Source organism: Pezoporus occidentalis, unplaced genomic scaffold (assembly GCF_034315485.1).
Source record: "Pezoporus occidentalis ecotype Australia unplaced genomic scaffold, CSIRO_AGI_Poc_V1 ctg135, whole genome shotgun sequence".
NCBI lineage: Eukaryota > Metazoa > Chordata > Aves > Psittaciformes > Psittacidae > Pezoporus > Pezoporus occidentalis.
The window spans coordinates 4,305,812-4,323,101 of record NW_026913157.1 but is presented as its reverse complement, the minus strand read 5'-3'; the positions used below and the strand labels follow the sequence as shown (position 1 = coordinate 4,323,101).

Below are 17,290 nucleotides of genomic sequence, written 5' to 3'. Positions count from 1 at the left end.
TTTATAAACTAGAGAGCCATCTCTAGAAAAATCTATTTTAATTCAAACAAAAATTAACTCAGAGCATCCTGTGGCAGATTCATTCAGGCCTGACTAGATGAATTAAACAAATCTCTCTGTCCCAGATTATCATATAATCACAGACTGGTTTGGGTTAGAAGGAACCTTTAAAGCTCATCTAGTTCCAGCCCCCTGCCATAGGCAGGGACACCTACCCCCAGACCAGGCTGCTCCAACCTCTGTCCGGCCTGGCCTTTATGAGGCCATTACTTTCTACATAACAAATAAAACACCCAGCATTTTAAACACCATTATTTGAAACCCCTGCAGGCTGGCAGAACCTTTTGTATTTAACCTATATAACTACTAGAAAACACATTTCCTACAGTCAACGTAGTTGTTCTAGATAAGGCATAAAACACATTCTGAAGTGAAAACACATGTGAGTTATTGCAGGGTGAAAGGGAAACAGTTGAGCAAGCTCTCTCCAAGAAAGCTGCATCTCAGGATTGGCCCTACTTCAGCTCAGGCATCATGAGCCAAACCAGCACAACAGCAACATGCTGTTTTTGGAAGAGCCTGGCTTTGGAAACAGCCTCAGAGCTCCATGCCCTGAGCCAGTGAACCGTGTAAAAAACCCAAGTGATCACATTATTGCCTGGCCACTTCTGACGCAACCACCATTATTTGGTAGCCAACTATAATTCTAGATTAAAACTACTGCCAGAACTTACAAAAATCACCAGAGTTGAATAAAAAAAGCTGAAATTTATATCTGTATTTTGCTGATCAAATTAAAGCTGCACTTTTCAGAACACACCCAGTTGGGGCAGTCACCAATTCCCAAGTGACTTTTACTAGAAATTACTCTTCTAGTTCTGTTTTGTTCTTAATACAAAGCAGTACTTAAAAATAAGAGCTTAGTCAGCCTGCAAGAAAACACCTACCTGTTAGTGGGAATTAAAGAATAATATTAATAGGCTAATACTGTATGTTAGCAGTATATGCCCAGTATGTATCTTAGAGAGTATTGTAGAAATACCTTTAAAAAACTCATGGGATGGTTTATGCATCTGCCTCAGTACAAACATTAGAAGAGCAAACACATGAGATCATTGTTCCTTACCCAACTTTTTTAACTAAAAGCCACTCACCAAATGGCAAAGTATCAGTAGTTCATGTCATCATTCAGCGTGATTTTAAGAGAAACACTGACAGTCAATGTACAGCTAAAATTCTATATACTTCTCCCACTTTTTAGACATCACTTCCCAGATTTAGAGGGCATCGTTTACAGCAGTGCCAGACTGTCACTGTGTAAGGGTGGTAATTAAACAGACTGTTAAAAGAGCATCTTCAAGAATGCTCAAAATTCTGCAGCATCCCATATGACAAAAAACAGAGAGATACAATCTTCCCTATGACTGCAGGAAAATGGGATTCAACAGATTTGACAGTGTTTGTGTTTGGGAGCTACCAAACTCCAAACACAATATAACCCTTTGATACAAGCTGGTTTCCTGCCACTGTTTATAATCTTCTAGCCTTCTTGTGCTAACCATTTTCTTGATCTCTTCTTATACTAAAGGATGGTTTCCCACTAGTGATATTCTCACAGCAGCTGAGTCAGTGCCAAGAAGAGGAAGCAGAACCCTAGCAGGCCATGAAGAAAAAGACTGTACAACTAATTCCCAAATTGTGGAGTCAGGCTGCTGTTGACACTCAATTTCTCAGATTCTTGTGCATTCCTCTCAAATGAAAACTCTGTATCATTAATATCACAGACTGGTTTGGGTTGGAAGGGACCTCAAAGCTCACTTAGTTCCAATCCCCTGCCACAGGCAGGGACACCTTCCACTAGACCAGGTTGCTCCAAGCCCTGTCCAAGATGACCCTGAACACTGCCAGGGATGGCACAGCCACAGATTCTCTGGGCAACCTGTGCCATGGTCTCACCACCCCCACAGGGAAGAACTTCTGCCTAAGAGTTCATCTCAATCTCCCCTTTGTCAGGTTAAAGCCATTCCCCCTTGTCCTGCATCTGAGGGCCCTTGTCAAAAGCTCCTCTCTAGGTTTCCTGTAGCTGCTTTAGGCACTGGAACTGCTCCAAGGTCTCTCTGAAGCCTTCTCTTTTACAGGCTGAACAAGCCCATCTCTCTCAGCCTGTCTGCATAAAAGACCCATTGTAAAGAACAGGTAAGTAACCATGTAAGTGATTCCATCAAATCATGAATACTTGGGTAACTACTCATCTTAAACCCGCTCTGAGCACTGACACACTCCTCGTACCTAAGTAAGCCTGCACCCATGAAAGCTATACCTATGGAAAAATAAACTGCCAACATGAACTGGGGCTGGAGAAACAATCTGCTTATTCATGCAACCGATTCTCTTTCAGGAAAACCTACTTTAAACACCACAATAGAGCCATCAACTATAGCAAACAGATTTTTTTTAAAAAGGCAAGTTTATGGGTAGGTGAAGTTATTCTGACAGATGTATAAGTCATGTTTTCAGACTAGAGTTTAATGACCGAGTTGAGTGAGCTGAAGCCCTGCTGGGGAGAGCTTCCTTCAAGTCTAGCTGAAAACTACTCCAACCAGAGGGAAAAGACCTCACCTTAGGTCCTCAGCATGGCTGAGCGCACAGCCTCAAGAGCTCTAGCATGAGCACAAGGAAATAAATGATTCATCAAGTAATCTCTGAAGCTGGAGTGCAGTGTGTTGATGCTTGAGATAGAGGACTAACTCCCAGCACAACCTAAAAAGAGGAAGCGCCTACCAGAGAGTTCTTAGAGTAATTAATCTTTGAGCCTCAAAGGTAAAAAAAAAAACATCGATTGACTGTTTGACACCTACATGCTTATCCTTTCTGCTAGCAAGATACATTCCAGACCCGGTCTTAACACTAAACTCAGCAGAACCCCTACTACACCAACACTGTTACATTTAATAAAGAGGGGACAAATTCAAACCACAACAGATTTCTGACAAAAGGTCAGGTAAGAGCTGACAGGTTGTTAGTCTACCATTCCCCAACCCCCTTTGCCTGGCACCATTAAGGTATGTGGCTTTTTTCCCACATACCTAAGGCTGCATTAGTTCACTTAGTAATTTGGGATATAAGACTAGAGCTTTCGCCAAACTTACAATGTTATTTGCACATTAATTTGCTACCACAAAGAAATGGAAAAAGCCTTAGAAGCCATGACCTTCTTCTGGCTTACCTCTGCAATAGTGGACTTGCAGACTTCCCTGGCCACAGATTCAAACTTCGGATCTGTAGTGAGGTTCAGCTTGTAGTTCCACAAGAGCTGTAGAGAAAGCATTTGTAGAAAGGGGGTTTAGGACCTTCCCATGAAGAATGACAAATGTTTTTGCTTCAGAAAAAAAGGAAACATCATTTATTCCCAATCTGTATTGTCATCCTTCAACAGGGCAACAATCACTGAAAAGTCTCCTTGACAACACCTCTGCCCCTTCGTTTCTGGAACCATTTTCTGATATTGAACAAATTCAGGCTGTCTGAAATCTCTCCACAAGGTCATGAGCTGACTCATTAAAAAGAAATATATCTAATAAAGACAATTCCATAAGTGAAAGCTCTAACTTCCTGCCTGCTGCATATTTAGCAATGTCTTTAGTTCATCACCCCTTTCTGCACCACGGCGTGTCTGCCTGAAGCAAACGATCTAACAAGAATAAAGCTTCAACATGACCAGATTTCATACTGGAAATCTAAAAAAAAAAAAACAAAACAAAAAAACACCTAGCAAAAAAGGAAGGAGACAATGCAGCCAGTTCCTTCTGTGAGGAGTTGTGACCAGACAACATTTCGGATGCAGATATATTTCAAACCCATCTCTCTTTTGTTTAGAGTAATGACACATTAGAAGTTAGACTATGAAATGCCTTGATAAGGGTGACTGCTCTTCTAGCAACCAGAGACTAGCTCACATAGAAGCCATGATGCACTGGGTCACTGTGCAAGAATCTATCTTGGACAAGTCACACCCTGCAGACATATACGCATCCCAGATGTCTTCCTGAGGCATCATAAAGTAAACATACAGAGTAAGGCAGCAAAATCTCAGCAGATTAATAGATGAGATGTTGCCCAAGAGAAGTCTATTAGCTCATCTAGTTTGTTTTTTTTTTTCCTAGAAACTTCAGTTGCATTCATCATAGAAATCATAGAATGGTTAGGACTGGAAGAGACTTAAAGATAATTTTTTTATTAACACAAAGATTAAGTAGTTTTAAAAATCCATTTTGAATTCTCTGCCTTTGTGACAGAATCAAAATACTATCAAAAAGATAAACAGTTAGGGCAAACAGTTATTTTGGGCTTTCAACTGTACATAAGACACTAGAAAAACACAAACACATTCCTGTAAGCAAGAAAAGCATCATCATCTCCAAGAGGGCGTCAGCACGCACAGGGAACTAAAAATTGAGTTAGCACAACTGCACCATCTTCGACACTTTGCATCATGGTTTTTGAGTTGCGAGCAGTTAAAAAAGGAGATGATGGGAAACTGAACTATTTTAGAAGGAGTAAGCTGTAAATATACAGGTTTAATAGATGAATAAACAGGGAACCTGTCCTCACAAAGAGTGCTGCAGACCTCTCCCTGCCAGGATCAGAAGGACAAGGATGAGGTCCAACAATGTAAGAATACACCTCTGTATCTGTAATCCCAAACTTTGGAGAGTCTTAAATGAGATGCTCTATAACGGAACCTTCCCACAGGCAGAAGGAAGGCTCATCTTGCAGCTTAAAAATCCTGCTTTTCGCACTAGGCAGCATTTCCCCAGAAGATGATCAGCAGTTGTACTAGCAAAGACTGCAGAGAGGCAAAGAAAACACTTGGACATGAGACACATCCCTCTGTGGTCTAGCTTTTGATCACTCCCCTTCAATTTCTGCCTGGGAAAATGAGATTTTGCCCACACTTCCTATCTGTGAATGGCTTCTGTAATCCACAGCAGCCTGATGCCTGCCTTGTGGCAGAGATGCTGTCATCTGATCCAGCAGAAAAAGGTCCAACTTTGATTTCTAGAATTCTCAGTTTCTCCTACATTCAGATGTTCAGATGATTTCTGTTGGCACATTCAGATGTCAGGTAGATGGTTTTTAATTACTAGAGTTTTCTCTTTTTCAAGAAAAAGACAAACAGAAACGTGATGTGCCCTTCATCTGATCCAACCCTGCACAACACAATTACAGCTGTCAGTGAAGTCAGGCAGCACACTGCTAAAGGTTAATTTATAAACACAGCTAGCAATTACTAGTTGTACAGCATGGCCAGGTTTCATTTCTGGACTATATCTTCCAATTATAAACTAAACTTCAGCTTCTGCAGTAACCAAAATCAGGTCCATCACGGAGGCATGCACTTGTCTCGTGTCCAAAGCTAACCAAACAATTAAGGGGCTTCACATGGTGCATTCTAACAGAATGTGAATGAGAGAAGCCAAAAGAAACCTAATACTTAGCTCTGACGATTTTGGGGGGAAGGGGGGTTTGTAGAGTCTTGGTATTTGAAGAGTCAGCTCAACAGCCTGAAAACTGGCTGACAGTTTGCTCACTGTTAAACACAGTGCTGAGAGGAAATCTGTTCTAAAACCAGCCAAGTGGTTCAAACTGTGAATATTCCACTCCCCCCCCCTCCCCCCCCAGCCATTTTCCAAGCAAGTCTAAGAATTTAGCAGCTCTGAAAGTAATACAGAATGCTTCAACAGCTGAAATGAAGAGTTTAAATTCAGCACGGCTCACATCTTTCCCAAAAGGAGCACATTATATTGCTCCCAGTAACTAATGGGAACCACCCCCAACTATAACAGAGGAAAGAAGTCTGCTACACTCCTCTGATACAGAAGTGCAGCATATAAAGCTCTTAATTATGTGCCACTCTGAATTCTACAGTAAGACCATAGTGGCTCTATACCCAGCTAAAGAAATCACCTTGTGTTCTTCTGTCACAGGACAGTACAGAAGCCAATGTGTTCTGATTAACACCTTTTAAAAACTACCAAACTGTGCAAAATACCTATGGTTGAGAAGGGATATAAAGGTACAAATGTCATAGCTAGAGTGTATATAATCAACTAAATAAACCGAAGCAAGACTTACGTGATTGCAGTCTGAAGAGATTTCATTATCTGACTGAAAAGAGAGGAAAAAAAAAGTCAGTTCACTGCTGCTGTCATGCATTTAACATACGTAAGAGTGTATACTTCTAGAAACTACCATACTATCAATCAGTCTGCACTGTAAGAAACAATGACACATAAGCAACAGGAAATCTTAAAAGCTACATGAGAGGAGTGATGACATCCAAGTACCAAAAAGATCGCAATAACAGGTACTTCAGACACAACGCTGTCTTAGCTCTACAGAACATAAATGGCACAGAAGCAGCAGCGTTTATGTAGATGCTGCAAAACCATGAGCCCACTGCGTGTGGCCTAACTGTCCAAACTAAAACAAACAAACAAACAAAAAAACACTTATGAGAAAGCAAAGATGTGCAGAGTTTTAAAGAAAAAGTTTTATGCATACAAGTGAAGGACAAAGGTAGGACTTGCTTCCCTCCCCCAGACTGAAATGTTCGTATTCCCAATTTGAGAAGGAACATCTTTTCTTCCAGTTCAGAAGGGGCTGGTTCAAAGCAGCCCTGAGATTTATTTCTTCCACCAGGAGAAACATGTAACCTCTAATATTCGTATGTTGTCCAAAAATTTTCCTTACATTCTCCCAGGAAGCTGCTTTGAAAGAAGTCTGGCTGCAACCCACCCTGTCCTCCTTCCAGCCTGAGCAGCAATCACAGTGGAGACCTCCCTGAAACCTTGGTTCATTGTGCAAATCCAGATCTCACCTCCAGAGCAAACCAGTGCAAAAGCAGGCCAAGATCACCTGGACAACATCTCCTGGCCGTCATACCACAGGAAAACCAGCTCTGACTCACAACGCCTCTGCTTCCACCACTGTTTAAGATGCCAGGCATGCTCCAAAAGCCATACTCAAAACCACTCAAAGCTTAGACATCATTGGCACTAACATGCTAGAGCTCAGATACCCGACGTAAGAGAACAAGCATTTCACCAGGGTTAGAAGAAAGCAGCCTTCATCCCAAACCAATTCTCAGTTCTTTTACCACTGCACGACATGTTTCACCAACACTTGCATCACTGCTGCTTTGGAGAGCTGTCGTGGTTTAAGCCCAGGCCGTAAATCATGTAGTCCCTCTCTCACTCCCCCCCTTTTCTTCCCCTCGCTCCTGGAAGGATGGGAAGGAGAACTGAAAGAATGCAACTCCCACAGGTTGAGATAAGAACAGTTTAGTAACTAAGGTATAACACACATCACTACTGCTACCACCAATAATAATAAAGGTAATAACAAGGGAAGAGAATACAACACCTCACCACCCACTGACCGATACCTAGTCCAACCCTGCAGTGAACTAGCCCTTCCAGGTCACTCTCAGTTACATCCTGGGCATGATGTGCTGTGGTATGGAATACCTCTTTGGTCAGTTTGGGTCAGGTGTCCTGTCTCTGCTTCCTCCCGGCTTCCCCTCCTCCCTGGAGAGCATGAGGCTCGCAAAGTCCTTGGTCAGAGCAAACATCTGAGCAGTAACTAAAAACATCAGTGTTATCAGCTCTGTTCCCAGGCCAAAAGTCAAAAACACAGCACTGCATCAGCTACTAAGACGGAGAAAAAATGACTGCTACTGCTGAACCCAGAACAAGAGCACAAGCACGAGTTTATGGGGAAAAAAAAAAAAGAGAGCACGGGAAATGTTTCCAAGTCCTTAATTACAGCCATTGTTAACTGCAGCACTTTCATTTCGTGTAGCAGGGAGTGGCAGGAATTACCTCTCCCCTTAGAACATAAAAGACAAAACAGTACCTGAAGGATCACAGTAATAAATTGCTATTTGGTCAGACTGACACCACCTAAAACCGTATCTCCCAAAGAAATCATAAATTTGAAAATTAGGACATCAACTTTTTTTAAAAGCCTAGCAGATGCCTGCTTGTTACCCTCCACCTGCAGAACTGATTCTCACAACTGAAAACTAAAATCCCTGACATCCAAACCACACTATTTTAAAGCAGCCCAGCCTCCAAGACACTTTCATGACTCAAAGTGGTTTTTTCCTTAATTTTCTATACCCATCCTAATCATTCAGCAACAGACAGGGATTTGAGACAAAGCTCTTGGCAAAAGCTGAGTCAGAATGCCCTCCACTGGAGTTCCTGCCTCAGTTTTTTAGTCAATGATATATAGGCCAGGACTGCAATTCTCCTCTAGAGGAGAGGATTTACTAATACTAGAACAGTTTCAGTTGAAGGGACCTTAAAGCTCATCCAGTTCGAATCCCCTGCCACAGGCAGGGACACCTTCCACTAGACCAGGTTGCTCCAAGCCCCATCCAACCCGGCCTTGAACACTGCCAGGGGTGGGGCAAGCAGAAGCATCTGTAAGGGCCAGAAAGCACTCTCCCAACACCCTTCTTGGTTGCTTTGGTTATTTCTGCATGCTCCAACCCAGTAACCTTTGCTTCAGACCCACCAAATATTAAAGCTCAGTTTTTCTGGGAAGATGAGCTCAAGAAGATAACAGACTGGTTCGCACTGACTTGGGAAGCTTAAGCAAGCTTTTCTTGAAATACACAGCACTGAAATACCAGCGTTCCCCACACAGCTGCAAACCTCACCTCTGTGAAAACAACCCTTATTCTGCTGAGAAGGGACCTTAACTAAGCTTTAGTACTGCATACATTCACAGCTTAGTACTTAAATATGCAAAAGCACAAGATCTACCCAATAATCCTTTCACTGCAGCAGGAGTTGGTCACCTCCTAGCTAAGCCATGATCCTTCCTTCCCTCTTACATTGCAAGTGTGGGAGAGAGCTGGGTTGAGCGGCAATGCTGACCTGCTTCGCCCAATTAAAGTTAAGCAAAAGGAGAAAAATAATCCTTTTTATCTTGTGCGTGACAAACTGAAGGGCTGAGCTTGAGGAAGGAAAAGAAAAATCTCCCCAGCGCAATCCACATCCCTGGGCCTCTATCTACCCAAGAAACTTCTCAAACATGAGCAGTTTCAGAACATGCTTGTGTAGTAACAGCATGAGAAAAAAAAAGGCAAGTTTCAAATTACCATTAAGAGAAGTTGAGGAGCAAGAAAATCTGCACTGTGTCATTCCCACATGGAGAGCTTCAGGAACAGAAATGCTCGGAGACCCCCGGGGCAGGGAGAAGGAAAAGAGCAGCTCAGACCAGCACCATGTGCTAGTCATTTTAAGAGAGGAAGCCGAGTACAAGGAAGACATTCAACTGATTAGTGACGCAGAAGGGCTCCTCTTACATCCCCTAATTCAAGGATTAAAACCAGACTTTACAGAAAGTACATGTGCCACTGTGCTCACAGAAGCTGTTGCTGTTTAGCATCTTGTCCTGGGTTCAGCAGTAGCAGTCATTTTTCTCCTTCTTGGTAGCTGGTGCAGTGCAGTGTTTTGACTTTCAGCTCGGGAACAGAGCTGATAACAATGATGTTTTGGTTTGGCCAAGGACTTTGTGAGCCTCATGCTCTGCCAGGGAGGAAGGGAAGCAAGGAGGAGGCAGAGACAGGACACCTGACCCAAACTGACCAAAGAGGTATTCCATACCACAGCACGTCATGCCCAGGATGTAACTGGGAGTTAGCCGGATGGGCTGGGAGACTGTGGGGTTGGAGGAGGAATGGGTCGGTGCTTGGTCGGGCTGGGTGGCAAGTTGTCGGGCGGCTGGTGGTGAGGTGTTGTATTCTCTTCCCTTGTTATTTCCTTTATCGTTATTATTATTGGTGGTAGCAGTAGTGATGTGTGTTATACCTTAGTTACTAAACTGTTCTTATCTCAAACTGTGGTAGTTGCATTCTTTTCGATTCTCTCTGTCCCTCCGGGAGTAAGGGGGAGGGCAAGAAGGGGGGGAAATGAGTGAACAAGCTGTCTGACTGGGTTTAAACCACGACACATCTTCAGTGGGAATCTATTGCCTCCCTTGGCAGCTCTCTAAAAAGATCTCCAAACTCCATCTCACACAAAGACTCACATTCCAGAGTACGAACACTGCTTCCTACCTCCCAGGAAAAGCAGAGTTTAGAATACATACCAGCTATAAGGAAACCTGAACAGAAAAAACATTTCCTTCCATTCAACCACATATAACAGACACCAACCACACTGCATTAGTGCTTTGAACTCTACAAAGGAATTCAAAGGTTTGTATGAATTAGTATCACCACCAGACTATGAGGTCACCAACACTGTTGCATTTGAAAGTGCCTTTTCTCATCCACCAGATCTCAACTCACTGAAACATGCTGTGACAGCCCCTGCTTTCTAAACCTCTTTGCTTCAGCAGTGGTGCAGAACTAGACCAAAACTACAGCAAAGAAGCACCCCACAACCACTAACCAGGCTCAAGGAGACAGAAACAGACAATCATCACTCTGGTTTTCTCAGCAGTACTTCTCTAGTTGTAGCTAGAAAAAAAAAAAAAATCCCAGACTGGTTTGGGTTGGAAGGGACCCCAAAGCTCATCCAGCTCCAACCCCCCGCCATGGGCAGGGACACCTTCCACTAGAGCAGGCTGCTCCAAGCCCCGTCCAAGCTGGCCTTGAACACTGCCAGGGATGAGCAGCCACAGCTTCTCTGGGCAACCTGTGCCAGGGCCTCACTACCCTCATCCACAATAGTGGATTAGGATTTTTACTTTGGTTTTCAAAATGCAGTGGTATGAATTATTTTGGGGAGTTGGATGAAATAAGCCCAAATCAAGTCTGTTTCATATACACAGCTGAAAGGGGTCTGTCTCAAGCTATGGAGGTGCCAGTAACTGCACCCCAGGCCTGGTGCTCTTCACCAGATGGTGATGCACAACAAAGGTTAATGATACAGCTAGAACTAGACCCCATCAAACAAAAACCACTGAGAAACAACACGGACCAACCCAGCAAAATAAAAACACAATCAGCATGTGGATGGGAGGAACTCAGTAGACGTCCCCTTCCTAAATTCAGGAGCTGATTGCAAAAAGGTCAAACAAGTCAAATAAGAAAGAACGTTAATAAAAGCAGCTTCCTTTGAAAGAGAGGGTAGGCAGAAATCCAGCCAGGCTGTGGGTGTTGCCCAGTTACCCCACTGTCACATGCATGATATACTACAGATCATAGTGCACACAGATATGCAGTACAGGCAGCCCTCAGTTCCCAGCCACAAGGTTGAAGCTTTCCACTCTGACCTAAATAAACACATTTATCACTAATATCTGCAGTGAGGTGGCAGAGAAGGCCGGCTGGACATCAAGGTTCTATGGAGAAGGCTATCATGCTGATAAAGGGAAAACTGACTCCTTAGCTGTGTCCTTCCCACAGGTAAGAGCAATCTCTTCTCACCAAACACAGGACAGGGAACTCAAAAGCGATTCATTCAAACTGCAGGTATCAAGCTAGGTTATGACTTATGACACCAGAAAACAGCACAGGCTAGATGCAAAGTAGTGATCAAGGTGAGATCTGGGGGAGCCATTCTCCTTATCTAATCTCTTCCCCAAGCAACCACTATGTTCTATCTGCGGAAACAAGAGCAGATACAGTAGTCTATGCAAGAATCAACACAGCTTTTGTAGACAAAAAACCACACAGCACCACCACCCATGCTTCAAACCCAGTGAAACATCCTGGAGCTCTGTGCCAGCAGGCATATGGCTACAGTAAAGCATTTTCACACGTCCTGCAATCCTGGAAGAGTTGTGTGTGATAAAAGAAGTTAAAAACAGTGATAATTTAAGTTCAAAACAGATGAGGATTTCGTAATTTGATTACAAGTTCAGAGAGCAACAGAAGTTAAACTTGTTAAGCTGAGCTTGAAACATTCATGTTAAACTGAGCTTGACATGTTCTCTAATGCCAGTGAACTGTTAGTACCAAAACCAGTCAGTGTTGTCATGTCAACAAAAGACCTCCATACTTCATCATTCATACTTTGAAAAAAGCCAGTCTGAAGCACAGTACTGTGCATGAATCATGCGCCAAAGTTAAAGCTTCAGACTTTCATCTAATTTGTTTATTTCACATAATTAATTTTTCCCCACTTACAAGGAAAGCACCTAAGTCTGCAACACTGCAAATCCTTTGACCAAATAACTCCTTCCACATCAGTTAGGCACTCCTGGTTTACGCAAATGTAATAATACAAGTTATACATGAACACCTAACGACTGCCTTTGAAACATACACAGAATTTTGTGCCTGAAGGATGCGCAGCAATTTCTTTAGCCACACTGTATACACAGAGCACAAGTAGCAAATCACCCAAAATCATCAAATTCTGCAGCTGTTTTTCACTGGATTCTAGATTCCACAAACTTTGCCACCTATGCTGACATGGTATATCCTCCCTGAGTATGACACCATTAAGACAAATATGCTCACTGAGAAAAGATATCACAAAGCAAGATCAACAACCACAGCACATCATGGTGCATTGTCCTTCTGGACCAGCAGCCAGGGAAAAAGGAGCCGAGGATGAAGTGGCTTTGTCCACTCATTTGCCGAGGATCCAGTGCCCAGTGTCTGCTTCAAACACCAAGTGCAAGGCCAAGCTGGATGGGGCTTGGAGCAACCTGGTCTAGCGGAAGGTGTCCCCTGCCTGTGGCAGGAGGTTGGAACTGGATGAGCTTTGAGGTCCCTTCCAACCCAAACCATTCTATGATTATGAAAGTTCAGCAAGTCTTACCCTTTCCTGTGTAGCTTTGATAAGAAATGGAATTCTAGTAGTTGTCATGTTTTGCTTGGTTCACATTTAGTTGACACTAAGCAAAGTCCCCTGCATGCTTCTCCTCCAGCACAGAGATCCCTCCCTGCATAAACACCACAGGCAGTAAAACAACAGAAAACACTCAAGTTTCCTTCTGATGCATCGAAAGTGACCACAGATCATGGTGCAATTAAAGCAAAGACACCCATTTCCGTTCATCTAACAAGCCTTATTTGCTGGTTATTCGCCATATTCTCACAGTTCCTCACAGGAGCTAGCTGCTCCTGGGCAAAGCTGCAAGGCTGGGCAGAGGCTGGGCAGATGTTCCATGCCCAACTCCCTTCTCATACAAGCTTTTCTGTTCCCTGCTGCTTTTGTCTCCCTGCATGGGGGGACTCTCAAGCCCTTAAGCCTTCTTAGCAGGGACCTTTTTCATTTCAATTCTGACCCACAGTGTCAGAGCATGTCCTAACAGTCAGCATGATCAAAGCAAATTTGCTCCAGATGTTTCTGTTTGTTCTTCCCTTATTCCCCTCTCTTCCTCCTTTTGAAGGCTTTCCAGCCTGTCACGATGAGTCAGAGAGCAAGACAGACCCTGGAATTAGGTGTTTGCTACGGAAGTTTGGCAGCACTGCCATCAGATCTAATCTTTCCCATAACACTCCTCCACAACTGAGCTCTGCTACTAAGCATAGCACTGACACCAAGCAGCAGATCCAGCCAGGAGGTTTCAGAAATTGCTCCTGGAAAGCTCACTCATGACACTGGCAAAAAATTTAAAGAGGCCAAAAGGCATGCAAGGATGCTGACAGTGTCACAGGAGAGCATGAAAAGGAGGCGAGCTGTAGAAAGAGCTGAGTGAAACCACAGCAGACTGCTTAACCGACCTATTATACCACTGTCCTGGGTTCCGCAGTAGCAGTCATGTTTTTCCTTTGTGTTAACTGGTACAGTGCTGTGTTTTGACTTCCAGTTTGAGAACAGTGTTGGTGAAGCCGATGTTCTCGGTTGTTGCTAAGTGATGTTTACCCTGACCAAGGACTCTGTGAGGCTCATGCTCTGCCAGGGAGGAGGGGAGGCTGTGAGGAAGCAGAGACGGGGCGCCTGACCCGGGCTAGCCGGGGAGGTATTCCATACCACAGCACGTCATGCCCGGGGTGAGGGGTAACTGGGAGTGACCCGGAAGGACAGGGGTTTTCGGGGTGGAGCTCGTTTCTCTTGGCCGGTGGTATCGTATTCTCTTCCCTTGTTATTTTCCCTTATCATTGTTGTAGCTGATAGTAGCGGTGGTGATTTGTTGCTGGACTGTTTTTGTCTCAACCCGTAGGAGTTGCACTCTCTCGATCCTCCTCCCCGTTCCTCCGGGAGCGGGGAAGGGGAGAGCCCCGGTGCGGGGAGGCAGGGGGGGGAGACGGACACGGACCTCGATTGTTGTCAGCTCGGCACCACTCACTGGGAGTGAGTGAACAAGCTACCTGACTGGGTTTAAACCACGACAGTTCTTTTTGGCGCCCAACGTGGGGCACGAAGGGTTGAGATAAGAACAGATCTGACTGGATTGATAGTCACTCGTCACAATGCTGATTTATTGGCTCTCAAGGTTGTTCCTCTTGATCTCACAGTTTCAGTATATGATATCTTACGTCCATCCGGTACTTGCTGTATTAGTGTTTTTCAAGTATGGGGCTTGGGCTAAGGTTTTTATCCCATTGTACTTTATGGTAATGACTTGTAATACAATAGAATCATTGATCATGAAATTGATCTGGCTTATGTTCCCAGTGTGGTCACCACCTTTATACTTTGGGAGGTATATGATGGAGGTGCTTAGCAATTACACATCTTTTTTCTCCTTCTCAGGTGCTCAACCTGGGAAGGAGACATCCTTTTACCCTCCTAGTCGTCCCCCCAGACCATTTACATTTGAGAGTTTTGAATTTTTTGAATGGCCTTTTAATGCTGTTGAGACTTGTTTGCTGATGGTGATGGGAATCACCATGCTAACACGCATACAGAGTGTGTTTTACCCACTACTGATTTCAAGAGTTAAGCAGATTCAGGTTTGGGTCTTGTCTGGGGTCAAACGACGATGTAGGAGGACCGAGAGATTTTCCCTGAGGCTGGACAGCCATGAGTGGCAGGGTGTGTGGGATAGTATGGGCAAGTATCTAGGTCAGTGGGCCCCTCCAGTACTTTGGAATTTCACTACTGAACAACTGCAAAATCCAGAAGAATTAGTAAAACACTTAAATGAGGTGTGTGGTCATTCTGGCCATACCAGAGATGGACAAATCATGGCAACGTGCTGGGGCTTGGCCTATGCTTACAGGGCCTTGTTCAACACTATCCAGCACCTTCAAAAGGAAAAGAATGTCGGCGGATCTGAGGGCAAAGCAACAGTCGCTACTCAAACTTTGGCTGCAATGAACAGCACAGCTGTCCCAGTGGCAAGTACAGCAGCTGCTCAAACTTCAACTGCAACAGACAGCGCGGTTACCCCAGCTCCAAGCACAGTAGCTACACCACCCCTCCATTCAAAAAATTCAGTGAGTGAACAAGCTACCTGACTGGGTTTAAACCACGACAACCACTAATCAAAGCAGAAGGGAATCCATGGTACTCCTCGCCCCTGCCACTGCCTCCAGCTAATGGCAACATCCCAAACTCCACAAATCCACAGAAAAGCTGTTCACCGTTTTCTGCCAGGCTAGTACAGATGGGCTTTCGGAGGAGTATCCCCAGCACCAGTCAGATTACTGGGGAGCACAGTGGCATCTCCACCTAGAGCATCAGGCAGCTCATACATCTATTCCTGTTACACAGACAACCCAACACTCAAGCTACCGTCCTGGAAGACTCCCTGTCTTAACCCCAACCAGAAGCATCCCGGAATAACTGAGGAGTATTCCAGTACAGAGGCAAAAATCAACAGTGTGGTTTTCAGCAGTACTGCACAGCATCTGCTGTGGGATGCAGAGAAATGAGTGAAGTCATTCCAGTGCAATAGCTAATGGAAAACCTTTTATCAAGTATGTTCATCATCTCTTAGTCAAAGTTCATCACTTATTTTCAATACAGTTACTTCATATCTTTTGACTGTACATACTCTCTAGTCACCCAGGTTGAACTTAACTTTTCAGAAAGCTTCCAAAAAGCCATGAGGGGTTCACAAGCAAGATTCAGTTTCACACAAAGTTGGTTGTATGTGGCAGGGTAGAGCCCCTTCGAAGAGGAGCATGTTGTAGTTAACAAAGCACCTAACCATGCTTTGCTCCTTGAAAGACAGTGTTTTTGATGCACATGGCATGGAAATAGAGAAATCCTTTCACAATTAGCTTTGTACAGAAGCTAAGAAGAAAGTTGGTGCCTAAAGCTCTGCATCCTGAGACACATGAGGCGCACAGGTTTCAGAGCAAACACTGCTTACTCATCTCCCTGCTCCTACAGCTTAATGAAGCGTTATGCTCCAAAGCAAAGCAATCAAGCTTCGACATTCTCTCCTTGCAGGCAGCTCCATTACACTACCATTGCTCATGTTCTGGAGAATATCTCTAATCATTTCCAGATTTCCCTGCCAAGGCCTCAACCAGCCAATATTCACATTTGTCTTTGTTATTCAACATGTGGGCTCATGATTCCAATTCTCCACACTGAAAACCATGCAGTGCTCCCGAAGATCCTCCCCCAGGATCTTCAGTGAGGCACATGTGTCACATCATTCAGGGCACAAGCAGCATCGTTCGGGGGCACAGACAGAACAGCTTTAATCCCAATGATTTACATTCACACATTCTGCCTCTGAACCAAAATAAGATGAGCATCTAAACAGGTGTGAAGCAGACTCTGCTATTTTTAACTCCTGCCAGCTATTCTATTTAGAGGCAATAAAAATCAAATACATCAAAGAAACTACTTCAGCCTTAACCACAAACCACAGCAAGAACAATTTTTTTTCTGAACTCTTCCCTCCTTCCTTTTGGACAGTGTTGAGAGGCCTGCACTTCCCCCCAACCTGACCCCGTATTTTAGGGACAGAGGTAACTCCAAGTTCATTTTGTCTCTATCATAGCTGCCAGTATTTCACATCAGAGTAATGGAGGCACCATTATATTTAACATCAATACTTCCAAGAAATACTAAATGTTACATGTGGATAAACAGGCCTGCAACTATTCTTGCACAACAACAAGCACTAGCCCTTTGCTCTTATGAGAAAATGACTATTTTAGCTTTTCATATGGCTTATGTCTTCCTGAATTCCTTTGTGACAGTCAGCATCTCTTCTGTTACCCTGCAATGCCAAAGGAGGGGCAGGACGTGCCAAAACACCCTGCATGCCAGCTTTTACCCTGCAAGAGGCTTCCTAAAAGCAGAGTCTCTTGGACCTTGGCTGTCAGTCCAAGTGCCTTCCCAAGAGATGGGGGAGTCTCCCTCAAAAGCAAAAGGCAGTGTTCAGCCACAGCTGGATTTGAAGTAAA

The 17,290-nt window shown here is 44.1% G+C and overlaps 1 protein-coding gene across 1 annotated transcript in view; it reads right to left on the bottom strand.

Annotated features, from left to right (window-relative positions):
* The window catches only part of GLG1 (golgi glycoprotein 1), a 93,348-nt gene that overhangs the window by 42,843 nt on the left and 33,215 nt on the right, over window positions 1-17,290 (bottom strand). The window contains exons 2-3 of the mRNA XM_062609252.1: window positions 6,136-6,168; window positions 3,227-3,313 (exon numbers count right to left, since the gene is read on the bottom strand). Of these exons, the coding sequence (XP_062465236.1) occupies window positions 3,227-3,313; window positions 6,136-6,168 (120 nt within the window). The remainder of the gene's footprint in view (window positions 1-3,226; window positions 3,314-6,135; window positions 6,169-17,290) is intronic.